This window comes from Ailuropoda melanoleuca, chromosome 4 (assembly GCF_002007445.2).
Source record: "Ailuropoda melanoleuca isolate Jingjing chromosome 4, ASM200744v2, whole genome shotgun sequence".
NCBI lineage: Eukaryota > Metazoa > Chordata > Mammalia > Carnivora > Ursidae > Ailuropoda > Ailuropoda melanoleuca.
In genome coordinates this window covers 92,385,205-92,404,953 of record NC_048221.1, presented here as the reverse complement: position 1 = coordinate 92,404,953, position 19,749 = coordinate 92,385,205, and the positions used below count along the sequence as shown (strand labels likewise).

Here is a 19,749-nt window from a genome sequence, read left to right as displayed (position 1 = left end):
CCTGTTTTTCTTAGGTTTGCTTTGTCAATATTAAGAGGAACACAGTAAAATTTTTAAAAATTCTTTTTAAAAATGTAATGAAAGTGTTTAGAGTTTTCTCCCACTATAACAGTGATTTTCAACCAGCATGAGAATGGGGAGAGAGGCACATTATAATCCGCTTAGAAGACTTGTCCACAGATATTTCAGTATTCTCTTTGCTTCTCTCTTTAATTGCCCACCCCACCCTGACTTTTGAGGATTACACTATTTTTTGAGAGTGCTTTCTAATAGGTTTGTGTTTCCCTTGTCAGAAAAAACCTGAAGTTTTAATCTTATCCTATAAGTCTTCATATGATAATCTCATTGTTATTAATTTAGAATATGCATTGGCCTTATTTGGGGACTTTAATATTAAAAAGTTAGTGTTTTGTGTAATTTTTTATTTTTAGCTTTGTTGTCTTACCTATGTAATTTTTAAATTTATTGATATTTTGGTCTGGTTTAAAGTACTTAAAGTTTGATAGGCCACGTGTTGACTAAATGTACCAAATGTAAAAGCATTGACCGTTGTCCTTGAGGTAGGACATCATACTGATGACCAGGTATGGTACTGAGTAAGGTATAGTTTCCCTGGAAAGGGGGTCATGGAATAAACTCCAGGAGAGTTTTCTTTGCTGTTGAATCCTAGCATTTAGTATTGTGTTTGGTTCAGTACAGAGTGTTGAGTGAATGAAAAGAATTGCTTTTTGCCGAAGGATAGGAGCTTGGATTCACCAGTGTTAACAACAGAGACCCCTACACATTTTCCATACACTCCCAGTTTCAGTGGCTATAATTCCTACTTAACACTGTTTTGTTGTTTGTCTATATGAACTGTTTTTTTTTTTTTTAAAGATTTCTTTATTTTAGAGAGAGAGCGTTGCGGGGGGGCGGTCCAGAGGGAGAGGGAGAAAGAGAGAGCTTTAAGCAGACTCCATACTGAGCACGGAGCTTGATGCAGGGCTCGATCCCATGAACCTAAGACCACAACCTGAACGGAAACCGAGTCCAACGCTCAAATGACTGCACCATCCAGGCGCCCCTGTATGAACTGTTTTTAAAACAGTTTTTATTTTTGTTTTAGCCTCTTCTCCCCCTTTATGCTCACTTTGAAGGCTATAAGTGGTTGTATTTTTTAAGGGACTTAAAGGCCCCTGCCTTAAAAAAACATACATTTGAGTAGAGTTACGACAGTAATAATAGTGAATGTATACTGAGCCTGGCAACATGCTAATAAGCCCACTGGTTAAGTGCTTTTTTTATGCATTATCTCAGGTGGTCCTTAAAACAAACCTCGGGGGGTGCCTGGGTGGCTCAGTCGGTTAAGTGTCTGCCTTGGGCTCAGGTCATGATCTCAGGGTGCTGGGATTGAGCCCACATCCCCTGCATCCAGCTCCCTGCTCAGCAGGGAGTCCGCTTCTCCTTCTGCCCCTCCCCCTCTTGAGCTCACTTGTGTTGGTGCTCATGCGTGTGCGCTCTCTCTCCCTCCCTCTCTCTCAAATGAATAAATAAAAAGTCTTTTTTAAAAAACCCCCAAAACAAAAATCAACCCTCAAGAGGTTAAGTGACCTGCCTAGGTCACACCTGGAGAATGACAGAAGAGAGAGTTGTACCTGAGCAGCCCAGCTCAGAAGCTATAGTTGTAACCACGTCTCAAGAATCTTTGTAAATCAGTGACACTAAGCTTTTATGAACATTATTAAACATCTTCGGATTTTTTTCATCTTATCCAGCCATTTTTAAATGACCATTTGGGATTTTTCCTTCTTTCTTATTTGTGGTGTAAATTTTTGTGTGTGAGACACTTTCATTTTTTATGAATGAAAGAAAATTTTATCTAAATCCCAGAAATTAATATGTCCTCATTTGTTTGAAGTATAGGATAGCATCATTTTCTAGAAGTTTTCTAATCAAGCGCAGACTGTTCACTGATTTTAAACCTTCTGATCAACCAAGGGAGGAAATAAGCAGGAAATTTGGCAGTGAGTCAGAGAAGATGACAGAAGGGTTATTTTAAACATTTTAATGGTGATAGCTGCAAAAATGTTGATGAACTGTGTCCATATGTTGGAATAGACGTTTAAAACTTGACATTGTACTTCTTTATTTAAAATATTTTCCTGTTAAGTGATACACATTCATTTGTGTAATTTTGAAAAAATGACTAAAAGCCCAAAGAAACGAGATAAAAGAACTCACAATCCCAGTCCAAGAGGAAAACATTGCTGACATTTTAAAATATTTATGTCCATAATTTATTTCTGTATATATACTTTTTCAAAAATGAATATATCCAGTTTTATGATTTGTGCTTTTTCTTTTCATATATTTCATTGTCTCATTTGAAAATATTTTAGAGATTTTAAGAGCAGTGATTTTACCCTTCTCTTCCTCCATTTACCTTTAAAGAAGCTTAGTTAAAAACCCATTTAATAACCTTGTCAAAATGACAAAATTATAGAGATTGAGAACAGATTAGTGGATTCCAAGGGGGTAGGGACTGGAGTAAGAAGTGGGTATGACTATAAAGGAGAAGAACAAGGGGGTTCTTTGGTTTGATGGAACAGTTCTATATCATTGTCATGGTGGTGTTACGCTAACCTATACATAGGATCTAATTGCAAAGAACTACACACACACACACACACACACACACACACACACACACGTGAGTGCATGTGAAAACTGAGTAAAGTCTGGTTTACAGTATTGTAACAGTGTCAGTGATATTGTCCTATAGTTGTAAAAGATCTCACCATGGAGGGAAGCTGGTTGAAGATTCCCAGGGCTCTATGGACAGCAAATACCTATGACTTCATAATTATTTGGAAATAAAAAGTTTTTAAAAACTCTATGGAAGGCAAAATGAGATTTTAATTAAAGAACAAATGAGTATTAAAATGCAGTGTAAAGAATGGTAAAGTAGAAACCAGCAAGCTTGGGTTCTGACTGTGGGTTTGCTGGTAGACCCCTGGCTAGCCTCTTAACTTCTGGGCTTCATTTTCTTTTCTGTAAAATAAGAAAATTGTGCTAGAAAATCCTAAGACCCCTTCAAGCCCTGATATCCCACAGGGTGTATAGATTTCTGTAAATCTGCGAGTTTGCCAAGTATAGAATGAATGTCAGTGAATGTCAGATGTAATCCAGAAGTTAGGGCTTGTCTAACCTTGCAACAGACAAGAAGCCTATTTCTGTTTCTGTCTGTGTCTGTCTGCCTAGCGCTGTAATAGACATTTGGTGATACAGTGACCTCAGGAATGTAGAGGGCACATTGAAGCACCCATACATCTGTGTTCGATTGCAGAACAGACAGGGTTTGTTTACACGCTACAGTGTGAGATATGGACAATAGTTGCTACAGGAATTCCGGAAGAGAACACGGTAGGAAGAAGTGGAACTCAGGTGTATGAATACACTAGTTCTATCATCAGTTGCATCTTTGAGTACGTTGCAAGGACCGGATTATATCTCTCATACATGTTTTGTCATTACACTGGATCGTATACACTCATCCCTCTTTATTCTGCCTCTAAGTTTAGATTTACTCTATAATTTGAGCTGTTGGGTTAATAGATGATAAATTCATGTAGATTTACTTGATGTTTTCTGCTTTTCTCTTTTTTTTTCTCTCCTTGACCTTTTCTTCCCCTCCAACCAACTCCAGCTGAAAAAAGGAAGGGTGGGCAGCCTGTGGATTCTAGCCTCCCACTTCTAAGTGTATCTGATCCTTTCATTCCTCTTCAAGTACCTGATGCACCAGGTAGGTAAATAGAGCTGATATGAGGTTAAGCAGCTTGATTCTTAGGTCCCAGGGTCTCATGAGAGTTGTTTAATTCACATCCATAAAAAGGATGTGAATTCCAAGCCCTAATAATAGGTGCTGTTAGAATATTTTTTGGTAACAAGAACAGCCTGTGTATTAGAAGGAACATTAGTCCAATAGGATTATAACATGTTGAGGGGGGCGCCTATAAGCATGTGACAGAAGGAACAAAATGCTGATAGTGGGTATAGTATGATGATTGGATTACTGGTGATTTCCTGTCCAGTTCCTGTTTTCCTATAATGTGCTTTTATTTTATAAATAAAAGTTAAAGGGAATGTTGAGTCAGGAGACTCAGGTTCCCTTCCTGGCATTTCTACTATCTGAAAACCTTCTGGGCTTGACTCTTCATCAGTGAAGTAATTTGGACTGCATGAGTTCAAATATCCCTTTAGGCCTACCATATCCTGATTTTTAAGTGAGCAGTCTTAAAAAAAAAAGTAAGAAATTGTTAGTGTGTTCTGATTGAAATAGCTTTTGAATAATAATTGAATGCTTTCTATTTGGGGTTCATGGATGCCAATGATTTCTCTCCCTATTCTCCTCCCCATCCTTTTGGGGGTGGGGTGGGGAGCATGATGTGAGACATAAAAGCCACCCTTTTTCTTCTCTGTCAGTCTTTTTGAAAAAGCAAATAGGTCCAATGCTCTAGAAGCATCTAGCAACCATTTTGTTCCCGATAGGTTTTTTTTTTTTTTTTTTATTCTCTTCTTACCCTACCTGTTCTTGGCTTTAAACTAATAGGATCTGCTTGGTTCTTCTTCTCTCCCAGAATGTTAAAGGTATTGGACTGAACTCAAGATTAGAAGTGATTGTGATGTTTGTACCATCTACTTACTAAGGCAGACGGCAGCAAGGGTACCATGACAGTTTTTATTTCTTTAGGCAATTTGTTGACCCTCCTTAGGGGAAGCAAAAACTTGCCTTGATCTGGTAGTATTGTGTAACGTGACAGCTTGCTGTACCTGGATGTAGGTCAGAAGTACCTAAGGTCACTGAGGAATGATTCGGTACCGGATACTTAAAAGAAAGGGAAGAAAGGAATCAAGTAGAGGCTCTTTCCTCTGTTGTATCGTTCGGGCATGCCTGGCAGTACCAGGACAAGCCAGTTCCTAGCAGAGCACTGGAAAGCTGTGGGCTGCAAACTGAGCCTGGGGCCCACTGGCCTCTTTTTCTTCCCTGTTGTGGCAGGCATGGGATCAGGCAGGTAAAAGGGGTTATTGAGGCATTCTCCCTCTGACACCCCTCAGGGTTCTTGCCTTACTCTTTCCCAGATAGCCCATGAGCTGTGGAAGCTGGAAGGGTGGCCTCTTGGCACAGGCTAGGAGATGAGGGTTCACAGGCACGTAGCTGTCCTCTGCCTCTCACAGGTGCCCTTCAGATCAGGGTGGAGGAGCCAGGCACACGCGCCAAGTGGCTCAGCTTCTGGTTGTAGAGATGAGTTGTGAAGGGTTGTGAAGGTGAGCCTGGGAAACACCATAGGTAGCTGGTGGCCATCCTGCCTCCCTTATTGTCATCTTTCCTGTCTTCTGATCCTCCATATTTCTCTCATTCTGGGGGATTCCTGCTAAAGCGATACTTGTGTGCACTTTAATACCAGTTAGGCCATGGCCCCTCTTGGTTTTAATGGGAAATCTATTAAAATGGAACATTCTAATAGAGAATTACAGGTGTATCTTATTTGCTCTATGATCTGTCAGACCAGACTCATCTGAAAATATAAATTAGACATGTCACTCCTTTGTGCTCCAGGTAGTTTCCATATCACCAAGCATAAAATCCAGACTTCTTATCGTGACCTGAAAGGCCCTAACTAATCTGGTTACCCCTCTGGCTACCCGTCTAACCTGAGCTCATAGCATTCTTTTCTTCAGTCTTTTCTCCAACAGGCAAAGCTTCCCACCTCAGGGCCTTTGCACATGCTGGTAACTCTGCCTGGGAAACTTTTCCTCCATCTCTTTTCCTTCTTGTCATCCAGCATTTGGGTCTCCACTTAAATGCTGTCTTCTCAGGTCCATTGTGGTACCACAGCACTCTCAGTCGCACTTTCTGGCCTTTTTCTTCATAGCACTTACTATGACATTATCTGTTTTTATTGGTTCATTACCTGTCTTTACCCACTAGGATGTCAGTGTCCTGAAGGAGGGACCTTGCTGTCTGATCCAGCACTGCTTTGCCAGTGCTTAGAACACTTAGAGTTGGCACTCCATGAATATTTGCAGATTGGATGAAGGAACAAAGTTAAACCTGAGGCTAAACGGCTTATGGCAGGCCCGTTGCTCTCCATATTCTCCCCAGCTCCCAAATATTAGACTGGTGGCTCCACAGCCTTCCATCTGTGCCTCTGCCAACTCGCAGCCAGGCCTCCCATCCAGTCTTTGAGTCAGGAAGCTGCCAGACCTCAGAGTGGAAGTAGTAGCCAGGCTTAGCAGATCCTTCAGCTCCGACCCTTCCCGGAACCCTCCAGAATTTGGACTGAGCAGGGTGTATTACCACTGTGACTGACTCTTGTATGTACTGTAACATTCAGCCTGTAGCACCATTCAGTTCTGTAGCCTCTTTATCCAAGGATGTAGATAGGATATAGATAGGATTCCCCTACGTGCTTCCTTACCGTCTTGAAATGTCTGAGTGAAGAAAGGCCTGAAAGTTTAGGGTCCCTGGGAACTTAGCAAATGGGCAGTTTGTCTCCCCCCACCTCCTGCCCCCCTAAGCAGTTTATCACTGCTTCCGGCCCACTATGGGCACCAGCCAGGCTTTTTGGTCTGTTTGTTTGTTTGTTTTGCATACATACTTCCCTCCACTCTCCACCTTCCTGATTGTGAGTCATGAAGTCTTAGTCTCCTGACAACTGTATGCCTTTTAATGACTTAACATTTTATTTTATGCTTTTAAAATGTTCTCACATACAATTTAGTTTGATCCTACAAAGAATACTGACTGGTGGGTATGTCAAGTAATATCTCATTTTCTGGGGGAGGAGGTGAGGCCCCAGTGCTACTGTGACAGGTGCTGCTTCAGACACTCGTTTTTGTGGCCGTGGGCCCCCCCAGCAGTGAAGGTTTCCTTGTCTGGAGATCAACAAAGCCTTCGACTGCAGAGCTAAATTTAAGGTTTAGGGAAATACAAAAATGGGTTTGAACTTATAAGACCTGGGCTCTACCCACATACTAGCTTGGTGATTTTGATCAAACCACTTAAACTCTGAGTTCTCCTCGAAATTGGTGCTATTAAAACCTACCCTATGGAGTGGCTTGTGAGGTTTGGGTGAAAGCATGTGTTTGGAATTGCTTTGTAAACTTTAAATTAGTATAAAGATAGGAAATGTTATAACAGCTTTGGTTCTGGGTCCTTATTCCCTGTGGGACAGGCCTACTTATGATAAAGTCTTAGGCAATGATATTTCTCTCTTACAGAAATTAAACTTGCTTTATAACCTTTGACCTTTGCACAACTGAGAGCCATTGAAGTAGACGTCCTTGATATAATGATTATTCAACTGTGGGTAACAGGGACTGAATAATTNATTGGATTTTTTTGGGTTTTTTTTTTTTTTTTTTTTTTTTTTTTTAAGATTTTTATTTATTTATTGGCTAGAGAGAGACACAGTGAGAGAAGGAACACCAGCACGGGGAGAGGGAGAAGCAGGCTTCCCTCTGAGCAGGGAGTCCGATGCGGGGCTCCATCCCAGGACCCTGGGATCATGACCTGAGGCGAAGGCAGACGCTTAAAGACTGAGCCACCCAGGCGCCACTTGTTTGGGTTTTCTTAAAGGAGCGTTTCTATTTTCCAAATAATCATAAAACAAATTTTCTTAGAAAATCTACCATAAAAAAAAAGTCACAGCCATGAGCGTTTGTGTGCTCACAGAGCTGCCAAAGGAAGCCTAGCCCTGGTGAGTCTCAGAGTATTTCATTGATCCTTATGTGCTATGTGCTCATTCATCTTGTCTTCTATTTGTGTCAGAGAACAGATAAGCTATGGGTGGTACCAAATTTAAAATATGGTAGAAGAGAGTGGGGAATTTTCCCTGAGAATTGGCTGAAAGATTTGATCTTTTATTTTTTTAAACTGGTAAAAAATATATAACACAAAACTTACCATTTTTAAGTGGCATTAGTACCTTCACATTTTTTGCAAACATCACCATCCATCCACAGAACTTTTTTATCTTGCAAAACTGAAACTCTCTACCTATTAAACAATAACTCTCTTCCCTCCCTCCCGCAGCCCCTGGCAACCCCCATTCTACGCTCTGTCTTTTTGAATTTGACTGCTTTACCAGTCAAATTCACTCATATAGGTGGAATTGTTTGGTATTTGTCTTGTGACTGGCTCATTTCACTTAACTTAATGTCCTCAGGGTTCACCCATGTTGAAGCATATGTCAGAATTTTCTTCCTTTTTAAGGCCTAATTATATTCCATTGTATGTACATAACCACATTTTGTCTCTCTGTTCATCTGTTGTTGGCCACTTGGGTTGCTTCCATATTTTGGCTCTTGTGAGTAATGCTTCATGAACGTGGGAATGCGGATAACTCCTCAAGACCCAAGATTCTTTTAGGTTTATATATCCAGAAATGGAATTGCTAGATCCTATGGTAATTCTATTTTTAATTTTTTGAGGAATCACTATATTATTTTCCATAGCAACTACATCTTTTTACGTTTCCACTAGCAGAGCAGAAGAGTTAAGATTTCCATAGCACCTCCTTAATACTGACCTCTCAACATCGGTGTTGCACAAGACTAAGCAAGAACGCATTAGTTGCCCCGTAAGTGCCACTTCCTAGAATCAACAGCTTTTCAAACTGTGCCTCCTGCTTTGTGGCACTTCGTCATCTCTTAAAAGGTAGGCAAGAGAAGATGTGTTTTCTTAGTGGTTTGTTGTCAAGATAGGCATTCCTCTCAGAGCTGTTTGCCTGGCATCTTCCTCACTTCCAGTTGCTGTTTTGCGGTATTAAAAAGTCCAAGGTTGGTCATCTGTGTGTCTTTGCTCTGGGAAGTTTCTCTTTCTGCAGATTCAGTTCCCTAAAACGAAGTTGGAATGGGGCATAGTGGTTGACTTTGCAGATGTTACAGTTTAGTGTCTAGTTTCTCCAAGATAGGAACTATTTAAAGTGACTAGATTTTAAAAACAGCATCTCTCATCACAAGACTTTAGACAAGATGTAAATTTGCAAAGCCACAAAGCCGTGACAGCCAAATCCTCTTTTTTGATGGGGCTGGCATCAGGCTCTTCCATGTTCGTTCGTTCAACCTGCTCTACTCCTCGTGATCGTATTCCTAGTTGGGCCTGGAATGGTCCTTGACCAAACCCTTAACCTTTTTAGCCTATATAAGCAGATACCTATCCTCTCTTTTGATATTTCGAAAGAGAAAACACAACTTCGAGTATATCCCAGTCTCAAATCAGGAAGCAGTTTTGATTATCTAACCTTAGACAGGTTTACAAAGGATTTTTTTACCTTCTTGCCTTGTGGTTGATATTTCAGTAACTAAGTCTTGAGAGAAACATGAGAGAAGACTCTGGAATGGATTAATTCCTACCTGTTCCTTTCTTCCCCTAGTCCCCAGTGCCACTTGACTTACGCTTGAAAGGAGAGGGGGGGTGTGCTCAAAAGACCCTTTTTCCAAGTTTCCTCTTAATTTTTCAAAGTACTAACAATCTTTTCCTTTGTTTTTAAAATTTTTTTAATTTTTAATTTTTTAACTTTTTAAAATATTTTATTTATTTATTTGAGAGACAGAGAGAGAATGAGAGAGAGAGCACGAGAGTGGGGTGAGGAGCAGAGGGAGAAGCAGACTCCCTGCTGAGCAGGGAGCCTGATGTGGGACTCGATCCCTGACTCTGGGATCATGACCTGAGCTGGAGGCAGATGTGTAACCGACTGAGCCACCCAGGTGCCCCAATCCTCTCCTTTAAATGCACTCTGCATCTCCGTGCCCAGGCCAACTCCTTCTGCATCCACTTTGCTCCAGGGGTCCACCTTCCTAGTCCTCTCACCATGATTTCAGTGCTTTTCCATGATCTTAACCAGACTCACTTTTATTTGGGAACCCTAGAGAATTGAGAGAGAACTGAGTATAGTGACAGGGTAATGATAAGAAAATACCACCAACAGGAAAATAAGAGCAGACAATTCTAGAAGGAGAGATATAAATTACCACTAAGTACATATTTTGTAAAAGTCCCTCATGATGATGAATCCCAGAAGAGCCATTTATGAAACAATGAGATGCTGCGAGCTCTGCCATCATCTTGGAAAGAGGGAAAACCCCGCCACCTCATGCGTGATGAACGTCTGAGGAAGTGGACACACTCAGATCCTGCTAGTTTACATTCTCTTTCCTTTTCCAAAAAATTACTCTAAGAGGCACCAGGGTGGCTCAGTCAGTTTGGTGTCCAGCTGGTAATTTCCTTCTATTAGACCATGCTGCCTCCTCTCCCATTTCACTTTATTCAAGGAATTCTGCCTTTTCTCATCTCGTACCAAGACAGATGGGTAAAACCTGGAACTCCGCCCATTCTCGCTCCTGAATCTCAGGCCTCTGTGGCTTCGTTAGGTATCAACAGTCGTGAAACACCCAGGGAGAACTCGATTGAGGTTTGGGATCTTAAAGAACACTTTCTGCCCATGTTCCTAAATTCAGCACCCTCTTCTCTGTACCACTGTTCCCCACCCACCCCCTTCATGACACGTGGTCTCAGGGTGTCTTTATATAACTGTAAGAGAGCAGATAGAATTCTTAACGTGAGTGATATCAAGGCCAGCCCTTGATGCACATGTGAGGCCTGCAGGCCGTGCTTTATCAACTCTCAGCCTCCTGTAGCCTTCCTTGTGCCTCCCATGGCGTCCTGTTCTCAGGTTCTTTGTTTCTGGTGATCAAAAATGAACAAGAATATCTTGAGATGTGACTTCTTCTACGAGCCTTCACTTTTTCAAGCAATCAAAGCCTCAGTTCAACCAGGAGACTGAATCTCTAGTGTGAGGAGGTCTGGGTCCTAGTCCTAGTCAGCTCTGTGGCTTACCTGCTGTAGCTCTCAGGCAGGTGGCTTTACCTTTCTGGAGCTGGTTTCTCCATCTGTAAATGAGAAGGCTAATTGAATAAGATCTGAGGCTCCCTCCAGGGCCAACATGTCTTTGCTAATTTGGCCATTGTGCACGGGGCCATGTCTGTGTGAAAACCTATTGTCCTATGTCGATGGACATAGGCAGACCCTGTAGGCAGCATGTGGGGGACACTGTGAAGTCAAGTCCAAGCTCTACCATGTCCCATCTGTGACTTTGGGCAAGTCACATAGTCTCTGTCTCCATTTTTCTCACCTCTATCAGTATTCTCAAACCCAGGTCTTTTTGTGAATAATGAATGAAAATGTTTGACATTAAACTCTACAAATGGAAGTGACAACTGCAGTTACAGTGGCACCTGGGCGCCTGCACTGAGTCTCTGGGAGTCTTCTGTCATCTCGAGCGCACTGGCAGTGGCAGCGGGCTGGTGCCCACGCTGTCCCCCTTACTTATGCCATGGCTCTGTGCTCTCACTCCCAGTTCTCTGTCTGCTCCTGCTCTATCCCTGCTCCCCCTCCCGCATTCAGTATTCGAGGATTCTCAGGCGGCAGTAACCATACAGATTAGCTGGGTGAATCGCCTGTTACTTGAGGTGCGGTCAGAAGATAAGCCCCCTAAATTTGCCAACTTAACCCCATCCCCACCCTGGTCTGTCTCACCACACAACACGTGCCTGCACACACACACACTCATGCACACACACACACACACACACACTCATGCACACACGTACTTTTTTTACCCCCTTCACATCTTTTTTGCTAATGGCTAATAAAAATATTCAATTCCTGCTGAAGTACCTGACTTTCCAGTTAATCTCCTCTTCCTCCCCACCTCCCCAATGAAGCAGAGATGCGGCATAGGGTACGAGAGGAAACTGAGAACTGGGGATACAGAGAGTAAGAAGATACCTTCCGTCTTCAGTCCCATTGTAAGGGCTGCAAGAGAAGTGAGTGCAGAGTGCTCCAGAAGGTTCCCACTGTGGCAGGGAGGATGGGGAAAGGAGTAGAAGAGATGATACTTGAGTGACCAATACAAAAAGGTGGTGGGACCTATCTCCGTTGTACAGTTGAGGAGGTAAGGACAGAAGTTTAAGGACTGACCCCATGGTCGCAACTGGTCACTGGAGAGGCTAGAATTTGGACTCCGAATTTGGCTAGTCTAAGGTTTTGCGCTGAGATAAACTACCGTATGAAAGACAAGCAAGTAATTTCGGGTTATTACTTTTTATCCATTGCTTCGTAAGATTGCAAATGTATGAGTGCTTAAAGTGGAAGAAGAAAATACTTTCCTGTATGTGAAAGAAGCTCTTTTTGAGAATAAAACAAAAGCTGGTGTTCAGCATAATGAAAAATTTTAGACTTTTCAAGAAAACCATCTTATTTTTGCTGGTATGCTAAAAATTGTCACATATTTTTAAACATCTTTTCTGCTAATAAAACATTATGCACGATGCAAGATTAATGCTGATGTGATTACTCTTGTATATTTGGCTAGTACTCTGGGGTTTTTCCCCCTGCTGTTGAGAAGCTTCTTTTCTTCTTCCTTTCTTCAGTATAAATATCAGGTACAAATGAGAAAAAGTTAGCATATTGTCATTTAACTGAAAGATGTCTGCGTACCATATACTCCAAAGACGGTAAATTCATTTCACATATAAAAATTTCTTTTTCTGCAGTGTGTTACTTGCACCAAAGCAAATTATCTTGCCAAGACACTAAAATCCATGATTTTGTTTCATCTGTGTAGTTATAGATCACCTTCAATGACAGATCACCTAAAATTTGGTTTCAGTCCCTCAACAAATATCAATTTCATCTTTACTTATCTTGATTCCCGATGGCCTAGAAGAATGCAGATTCGTTAAAATGTTCTATGCACATACTTGAACATTAAGTTACTTCTTTTTCTCAAACATTTTCATTTTAGTTTTATCTTAATGGCATGGTATTTCTGTGATAGAAAAAAAATGTTGACAGGTTTTAACTGGTCAAGTTATAGAATTTATGTGGCCTCCACCTCCTTGTACATAAAAGGAGGTTGAGCTCTTAATTCCCTTCTTTCTGTAAGATTCTATGATCCAGTATTTTTAATAAACTGAAGATAAATAGAGAGTTGCTGATGGATCAAGGCTGAAAAGATCATAACGAAATCTTAATGTGTGCACTTATGACACATTAAGTTATCAGGTGTGACAAATCCGGCGGCTTCTTACATCCTTTTGTTTCCTAGCCAGAAGACATCAAATTAATCCATCTTCAGGTATAAGTGCATTTCATGAGATCTGACCATAGAATCCTAAGGGTACCAGCTTGTCACAGGCTCTCAGTTGGCAGACAATGAATGATTGTTGAAGTTAACTTCGGCATATTTTGATTCACTTGCTGAGTTACACAGCATTTCTAAATGCGAGTCCAAAAAAATTTTTTCAAAACTAAGCCCAGGAAGGGATATGAATGCATAAAGACTTAACGCATCTGTTTGTGGCAGCTCTATTTTAATAGATAAAAACTAGAAACAACCAAATGTCTATCAGCTGGTGAACGATTCAACAAAATGTGGTACATTCATACAGTGGAGCACTGCACTGCAATAAAACGGAACAAACTACTGATACACGCCACGACAGGGAGGGAGCTCAAAAGCATCATGCTAAACAAAAGACCTCAGACAGAAGAGACTACATATTGTATGGGTCCGTTTATAGGCAATTCTAGAAAAGGCAAAGATGTAGGGGCAGAAAGACCAGTTGTTGCCAGGGTCTGAGGGTCACAGGAAGGCACCGACTAGAATAAGGCACAAGGATAATTCGGGGGGTAATGGAAATGTTCTGTATCATTTCGGTGGCACTTACATGAATGTGTACATTTGTCAGAACTCAGCAAAGTGTACACTTGAAGTTGGTGACTTTTATTCAGTGTACATTATACCTCAAGTTTTTTTTTTTTCAAGTTTTTATTTGAATTCCAGTTAGTTAACATACAGTCTAGTAGGAGTTTCAGGTGTAGAATTTAGGGACTCATCACTTATATACAACCCCCAGCGCTCATCACGACAGTTGTCCTCCTTAATGCCCATCACCCATTTAGCCCGTCCCCCTCCCCCTCCCCTCCAGCAACCCTCCGTTTGTTCTCTATAGTTAAGAGTCTGTTTTATGGTTTGCTTCTCTCTCTCTTTTTTCTCCTATGTTCATGTTTTGTTCCTTCAGTTCCACAGGAGTGAAATCATATGGTGTTTGTCTTTCTCTGACTGACTTACTTCACTTAGCATAATACTCCCTAGCTCCATCCATGTTGTTGCAGATGTCAAGATTTCATTCTTTTTGATGGCTGAGTAATATTTCATCGTGTATATATGTGTACACCACATCTTCTTTATCCATTCATCAGCTGGTGGACATTTGGGCTCTTTCCATAGTTTGGCTATTGTTGATAATGCTGCTATAATCATCAGGGTGCATGTTTCCCTTCAAAGCAGCATTTTTTTATCCTTTGCATAAATATTTATACCTCAAATTTTAAAACAAACAAACTTAGGGCAGTATCTTGAGTGACTTACAAAGTGACTACTTCAGCTGGGGAAATAATCATTTTTTAAACTTTGAAAGCTTATTTTTAATTAACAGTAAAAGATACTAACAGTATTTGTTTTTATGATGAATCTGTACAAAAATTTGAGCCCAAAATATGTTTGCATAGAAAACAGTAAATAATCAGCTTACTTTAATATCTCACTGCGTTTTTGCTTTCTCTTTACCTCTCTGCCCAACCTAGAAAAACTAATTGAGGGACTCAAATCTCCTGACACTTCTCTCCTGCTCCCTGACCTCTTGCCTATGACAGACCCTTTTGGTAGCACTTCCGATGCTGTGATTGGTAAAGTCGTCATCTCTGTTTCTTCAGTCTTGCATGATATATGTGTCTGTCTCAAGAATGATAACTAACTGGTTAGCAGATCCCCAGTGAATAGCCCTGCCGAGGAATGGGAAATGCCACAAAGCCTCCTTTAATCTTATTTGTTATTACCCCAAAAGAAGTGTTTTCTCTGCCTCCCAGGGGCACCACACTGTTATTTTTGCTTTGCTTGATATCCTGAGATGTCTAGAAGGACTTTTCCCATGAATGAGGAGGAACGGAAAAACTCACGGTTAGTTACGAAAGCTTCATGAAGGAAGTTGGTTTCCAGCTGGGACCTTTACCTTTAGCAGATTCTTCTTTAGAAGGCCTCTCTCTGTGCCAGGTATCCGTAACAGAAAACACTGCCCAGTGGTGAAGCCCCCTGAGTAGAATCCAGGCAGGGGCTTGGTCCGCTCAGTCTGATATTGCCCTGTGCTCCTACAGCAAGGCAGGCAAGATGTACAAGATGTCCAGGGGCCCTGTACTCCAGGGCACATCGTCCTCGAACTCAGGAAGGCCACGAGCCTAGAGAAAGATGGGCCTTCAGCTGCAAGATGTCAGACAGTGCAGAAGACCTCCCAGCCACATCAGGGGGCAGGATTCGAAATGGACTAGTGGCCTTTGCGAGGCACAGAGGATGTCTGCCCCCAGGTTTATCCCTTAAGAAAAGCAAAATTCCTGTAAGATATTACGGTGCCTTTCAGCCTGTGTCTTCAGACATGGAAGAAATCTGCTGGGTGGCTTGTGTTCTACATGTATCTGTGAAAACTGAGACTCACCAAGCCTAGTCCGCACGGTTAACCTTGCCCTTGCATGCTCAGTGAAGCCCAAGTACTCAAAACAGCAGAAATAATGTAACTCCTTGTGGTGCCCATCTTGCCCGAGACTGGCATTTTAGAGACCTGTAGAAGAAAGCTTCACAGACTTGTCTAAAGAACGTTTTGACTCCTTTTCCCTTACCCTTTGTTCTCCTTTCTTAATGCTCTGTTACGAAAGAAAAAGCTGATGTTGCTGTTGAGAGTCTCATACCAGGACTGGAGCCCCCAGTGCCCCAGCGCCTTCCATCTCAGACGGAATCTGTGACCTCGAACCGCACAGGTCAGTCAGGTGTCTCTGCCACTGCGGGGACCGTTCATTGTGGTGGCCCTCCAAGTCCACCTTTCCACCTGCAGCAGGTGACCCTGGGCTTCTTGTGCAGACTGGTCCGTTCCCCCTAGAATGGATGCTTTGTATGGTTACAGCCCCAGCTTCTAGATGTTTAGTGATACCTTTCCATGCTGAAGAGCAGAGTACTTTTGGGAGCCATGTTCTTTGTAGAGTGATACTCGGACTTTCTCTGGTTATGGTATTTGTTTATTCAAGATTCTTTTCACTGGTGGCAGGTTCCCTCCTCCTCCTCCCTAAAGAACTCAGCCGAGCTGCAGGGATGACCTTAACTCCTCCAAGGTTTCTGAGCCTTCTTTCTACCTAACGGTGTCAGTGGAGCTCACCCTCTGGATGTTGCCATTCTAGTCCCAGCACAGTGCTTTTAGCCTATATAGGTGGTTTGTTGTTAAATTGTAGGCAGAGTTGAAATCTTCCCTGGTCCAGCATTGTTTTTACCCTAATTTCAAAACTTCACTCTTTTTTTTTTTTAAAGATTTTATTTATTTATTCGACAGAGATAGAGACAGCCAGTGAGAGAGGGAACACAAGCGGGGGGAGTGGGAGAGGAAGAAGCAGGCTCACAGCTGAAGAGCCTGATGTGGGGCCCGATCCCATAATGCCAGGATCACTCCCTGAGCCAAAGGCAGACGCTTAACCGCTGTGCCACCCAGGCGCCCCTCAAAACTTCACTCTTAATAGAATTCCTTAACTGTCCATAAATCCAGAGTTGATAGCCTGCATTTTTATTGAGTCCATAGTTAACTTGGTAAAAGTGTCTGATTTCCTAACTTGGAACAGAAAACAATTAGAAGTCTGGAAACTGTGAAAGTAAACTCAAGGAGGTAGGGGGAAAAATGAACATAGAAGATGAGATGGTTCCTTTCCCTGTGCTTACTTGACTTTTCTGAAACTTTCCCAGAGAACAATTTGTATGTTAAAATGCTTGAACTCTGGATTTTGTCTTCCTTCTGTTCCTTAACTAAAAGTAAGATCATATGTTCAGAGGAGCAAGTCAAATTTAAAGAAGACTAGTAAGAAGCAAGATCATTTTATTTTGAATGGGGAGCTGGTTGAGTTCTAGAAAATGCTGTTTAATCATGTCCTAATAAGGGAGGGACAACCCCCTCCTAGTCAACTTAGAGACCTCAGCCTGTGGTACCTTTTCCCCTGAGTGTTTAGAGAAAGTTTAAATGAAACTCTTCAGTTGCAAAGTCCTTTTTCCCAAATGGCATTTGCTGAGAACTGAGTTGCTGAAGTTTTATTGGCATCCAGAGCACATATTTGCTTACCCAGCAAGCTCTGAGCAAAAAAATTTTCCATATTTATATGTTCATGTTAAGAGGAATCTAGAAATACATGTTTCTATTGATGAAAATGCCGGGGGCTTAAGATGTTACTTGTGGTTTTCTTTCTCCCACCTTGGCTTGTACATGTGACATGTAAGTGCAGTAACTTAAAGGCTGAGCTCTAATCTCATGATGTTGTGTGTGCTATTTAATGCCATCACTGACCTGGGATGCTGTCAATCTGGACTCAGATTCTCTCACCGGGGAAGATTCCCTGATTGATTGCTCCCTGCTTTCTAACCCTACTACTGACCTTCTGGAAGAGTTTGCCCCCATAGCGATCTCTGCTCCAGCCCATAAAGGTAAATGCTTTCCTGTCCTCGGGCTTACATGCGTCCTTCAAGGAGAACTGAATGACTCTGGAGACTTTTCTTTACCGAAAGTCTTTGCCAGTGAAGCGTTTTTGCCCCGTCCTCCAAATGGAAAACTCGAGTTTGTACTCTCAGCCACTGTGTTATAATCCCTCTCGGGAAGAGTGCTTGATACGGCTCAGACAGCAGATTGGTGGGGCCATTGCTCTCTGGTAGTCTACCGGGACTGCAGGTGTCCCACATTCTCCGTTAAAGGCAGAGTCAGTGCAAGTGGATGGTTAAGTTGACTATCCGCTGACTGACTGTTGTTATTAATATGATACTTGTTAGCCTAGGCCTGAAAATTATTTCATCAAATCTGATTTAAAGTGTTTGGGTAGTGAGGGCTCAATAAAGAAGCAGGCATAAGTCCTCAAAAGTCAGTCTTCAGAGATTGAACTTAGAAAAGCTTTAAATTTTGAGTCCTAATTGACTACTGGATTTGTCTTTCTCTTCTACCACTCTCATTTCTTAGTCCTGGGCTAATTAATACCTGTTTGAAATGCTGCTGGAGAGAAGTAGCTTGACTTGAGTTTTCTTCAGTGAGCTGTTCTTGAAAGCGACAGGCACAGCACCTGGCTGACTGGACACAGGCATTCACTAAACTTCTCTCTGTACTTAGGTAGTGAAATTGGTTTTCTGGAAGGAGCAAATATATAGAAAAGGAACAGTGTAAGTTTGTTCTGAAAGAAATTCAAGAAGGAAGCCTCCCCAAAATGTCTAAAAATAATTTGTTTATGGTTTGCAGTGGTAATAGCTGAGTTTTTGTTTTTACCCTCGATGGCATTAAAATGATTATGTTTTTATAGAGTGTTTAACCGATTACATCTGGCAGGAGTGTGTCGGCAGCCGTATGTAATTACAGAGAAGCATCACTTGCAAAATAGGTGCTCAGCTAGCACTTGCCAGGAGGGTAATCTTAATCAGAACCGAGGAGAATATTCTAACAGACTTCTGCTGGAAATCTCAGGACATGTGATCTTGGGCCCCAGCATGCCCTGAGGCATCAGAGTTGATGGAAACTCTTTTTTTTCCCAATCACAGGGCAGCGAGTCCTTTCAGAAGTATTTTGTTTGCCTTGTATATAGCAGTTGCTGCTTCTTTTTTTTTAATTTTATTTTAAATTCAGTTCATTAACATATCGTGTACGTAGCAGTTGCTTCTTAAAGAGCCACTAATTACCTCCTCCCTGCCCCTGGCTTTGAGTTTCTTCAGTATTGTTTATTAGTCAGGCTTCTGTTTGCTCAATAAGGAAGATAAATGACTAATTCCTAGGCCTTTGTGAGTTACTGACACTGAAGAGAGACCTCACAATAACTACAATTAGCGGTCTTGAAATGGTAGAGAGAGTTCATCCTCTAACCCTTCTCCCTAATCATTTATGAAAGTCTTAACATGGCCAGCTCGAAACTATTTTTTTTTTCTGTTTCCCTATTTTCCAGTTTTGCTACTTTTATTTCGAGTCATGAAAATAAGCATTTTCACTGACAATAGTGATTGTATAGTTGGGAACTTTGTGCCTCTTACATGTTCTCTCATTTGCTAATCTCTTCCTCTGTTGTTTCTGCTTGTGTACTTGCATTCTGTATTAAGCTGCAGAAGATAGTAATCTCATCTCAGGTTTTGATGTCCCTGAGGGCTCGGACAAGGTGGCAGAAGATGAGTTTGACCCTATTCCTGTATTGATAACCAAAAACCCACAAGGTAAGAAAGAGAGGATGGGGAAAAGAGAAGAGCTTGACATCACAGCTCACTACAAAATAGTAATGTACCTAAACTGCAAGAGGGGAAAAAGCTCCTCACTAATGAAGGAAACCGGGGGTAATGACAGTCCTTGGGGCGCAACCAGGATAAGGCAGAGATACAGGTACAGATGGAGTACAGTTATCTTAAAGCTTGGCTATGGTGTTTATTTAGAGAGAAGAAAAGTATTTAATGCTTTGACTAAACCCTGGTTTTTACAAAGTATCAAGCCAAAAATAAAGTGGAAATTTCATCAGTGGAAACCGGAAGGCATATGTTTTTTTAAAAAGCACTGAACATTTTTTGGCATTACAATAATCTGTAATAAATATTCTTCCCAAAGAGATTA

General features: G+C 41.6%; 1 protein-coding gene across 22 annotated transcripts in view; it reads left to right on the top strand.

Annotated features, from left to right (window-relative positions):
* The window catches only part of AAK1 (AP2 associated kinase 1), a 164,661-nt gene that overhangs the window by 129,982 nt on the left and 14,930 nt on the right, over positions 1 to 19,749 (top strand). For 7 of the 22 annotated variants that reach the window (XM_034659262.1, XM_034659254.1, XM_034659253.1 and 4 more), the window contains 5 exons: positions 3,686 to 3,781; positions 14,693 to 14,794; positions 15,812 to 15,913; positions 17,499 to 17,609; positions 19,251 to 19,361. The exons of 1 other annotated variant lie outside the window; for it this stretch is intronic. In XM_034659262.1, the coding sequence (XP_034515153.1) occupies positions 3,686 to 3,781; positions 14,693 to 14,794; positions 15,812 to 15,913; positions 17,499 to 17,609; positions 19,251 to 19,361 (522 nt within the window). The remainder of the gene's footprint in view (positions 1 to 3,685; positions 3,782 to 14,692; positions 14,795 to 15,811; positions 15,914 to 17,498; positions 17,610 to 19,250; positions 19,362 to 19,749) is intronic. 14 more of the 22 variants (XM_034659256.1, XM_034659273.1, XM_034659274.1 and 11 more) reach the window with 10 other exon arrangements.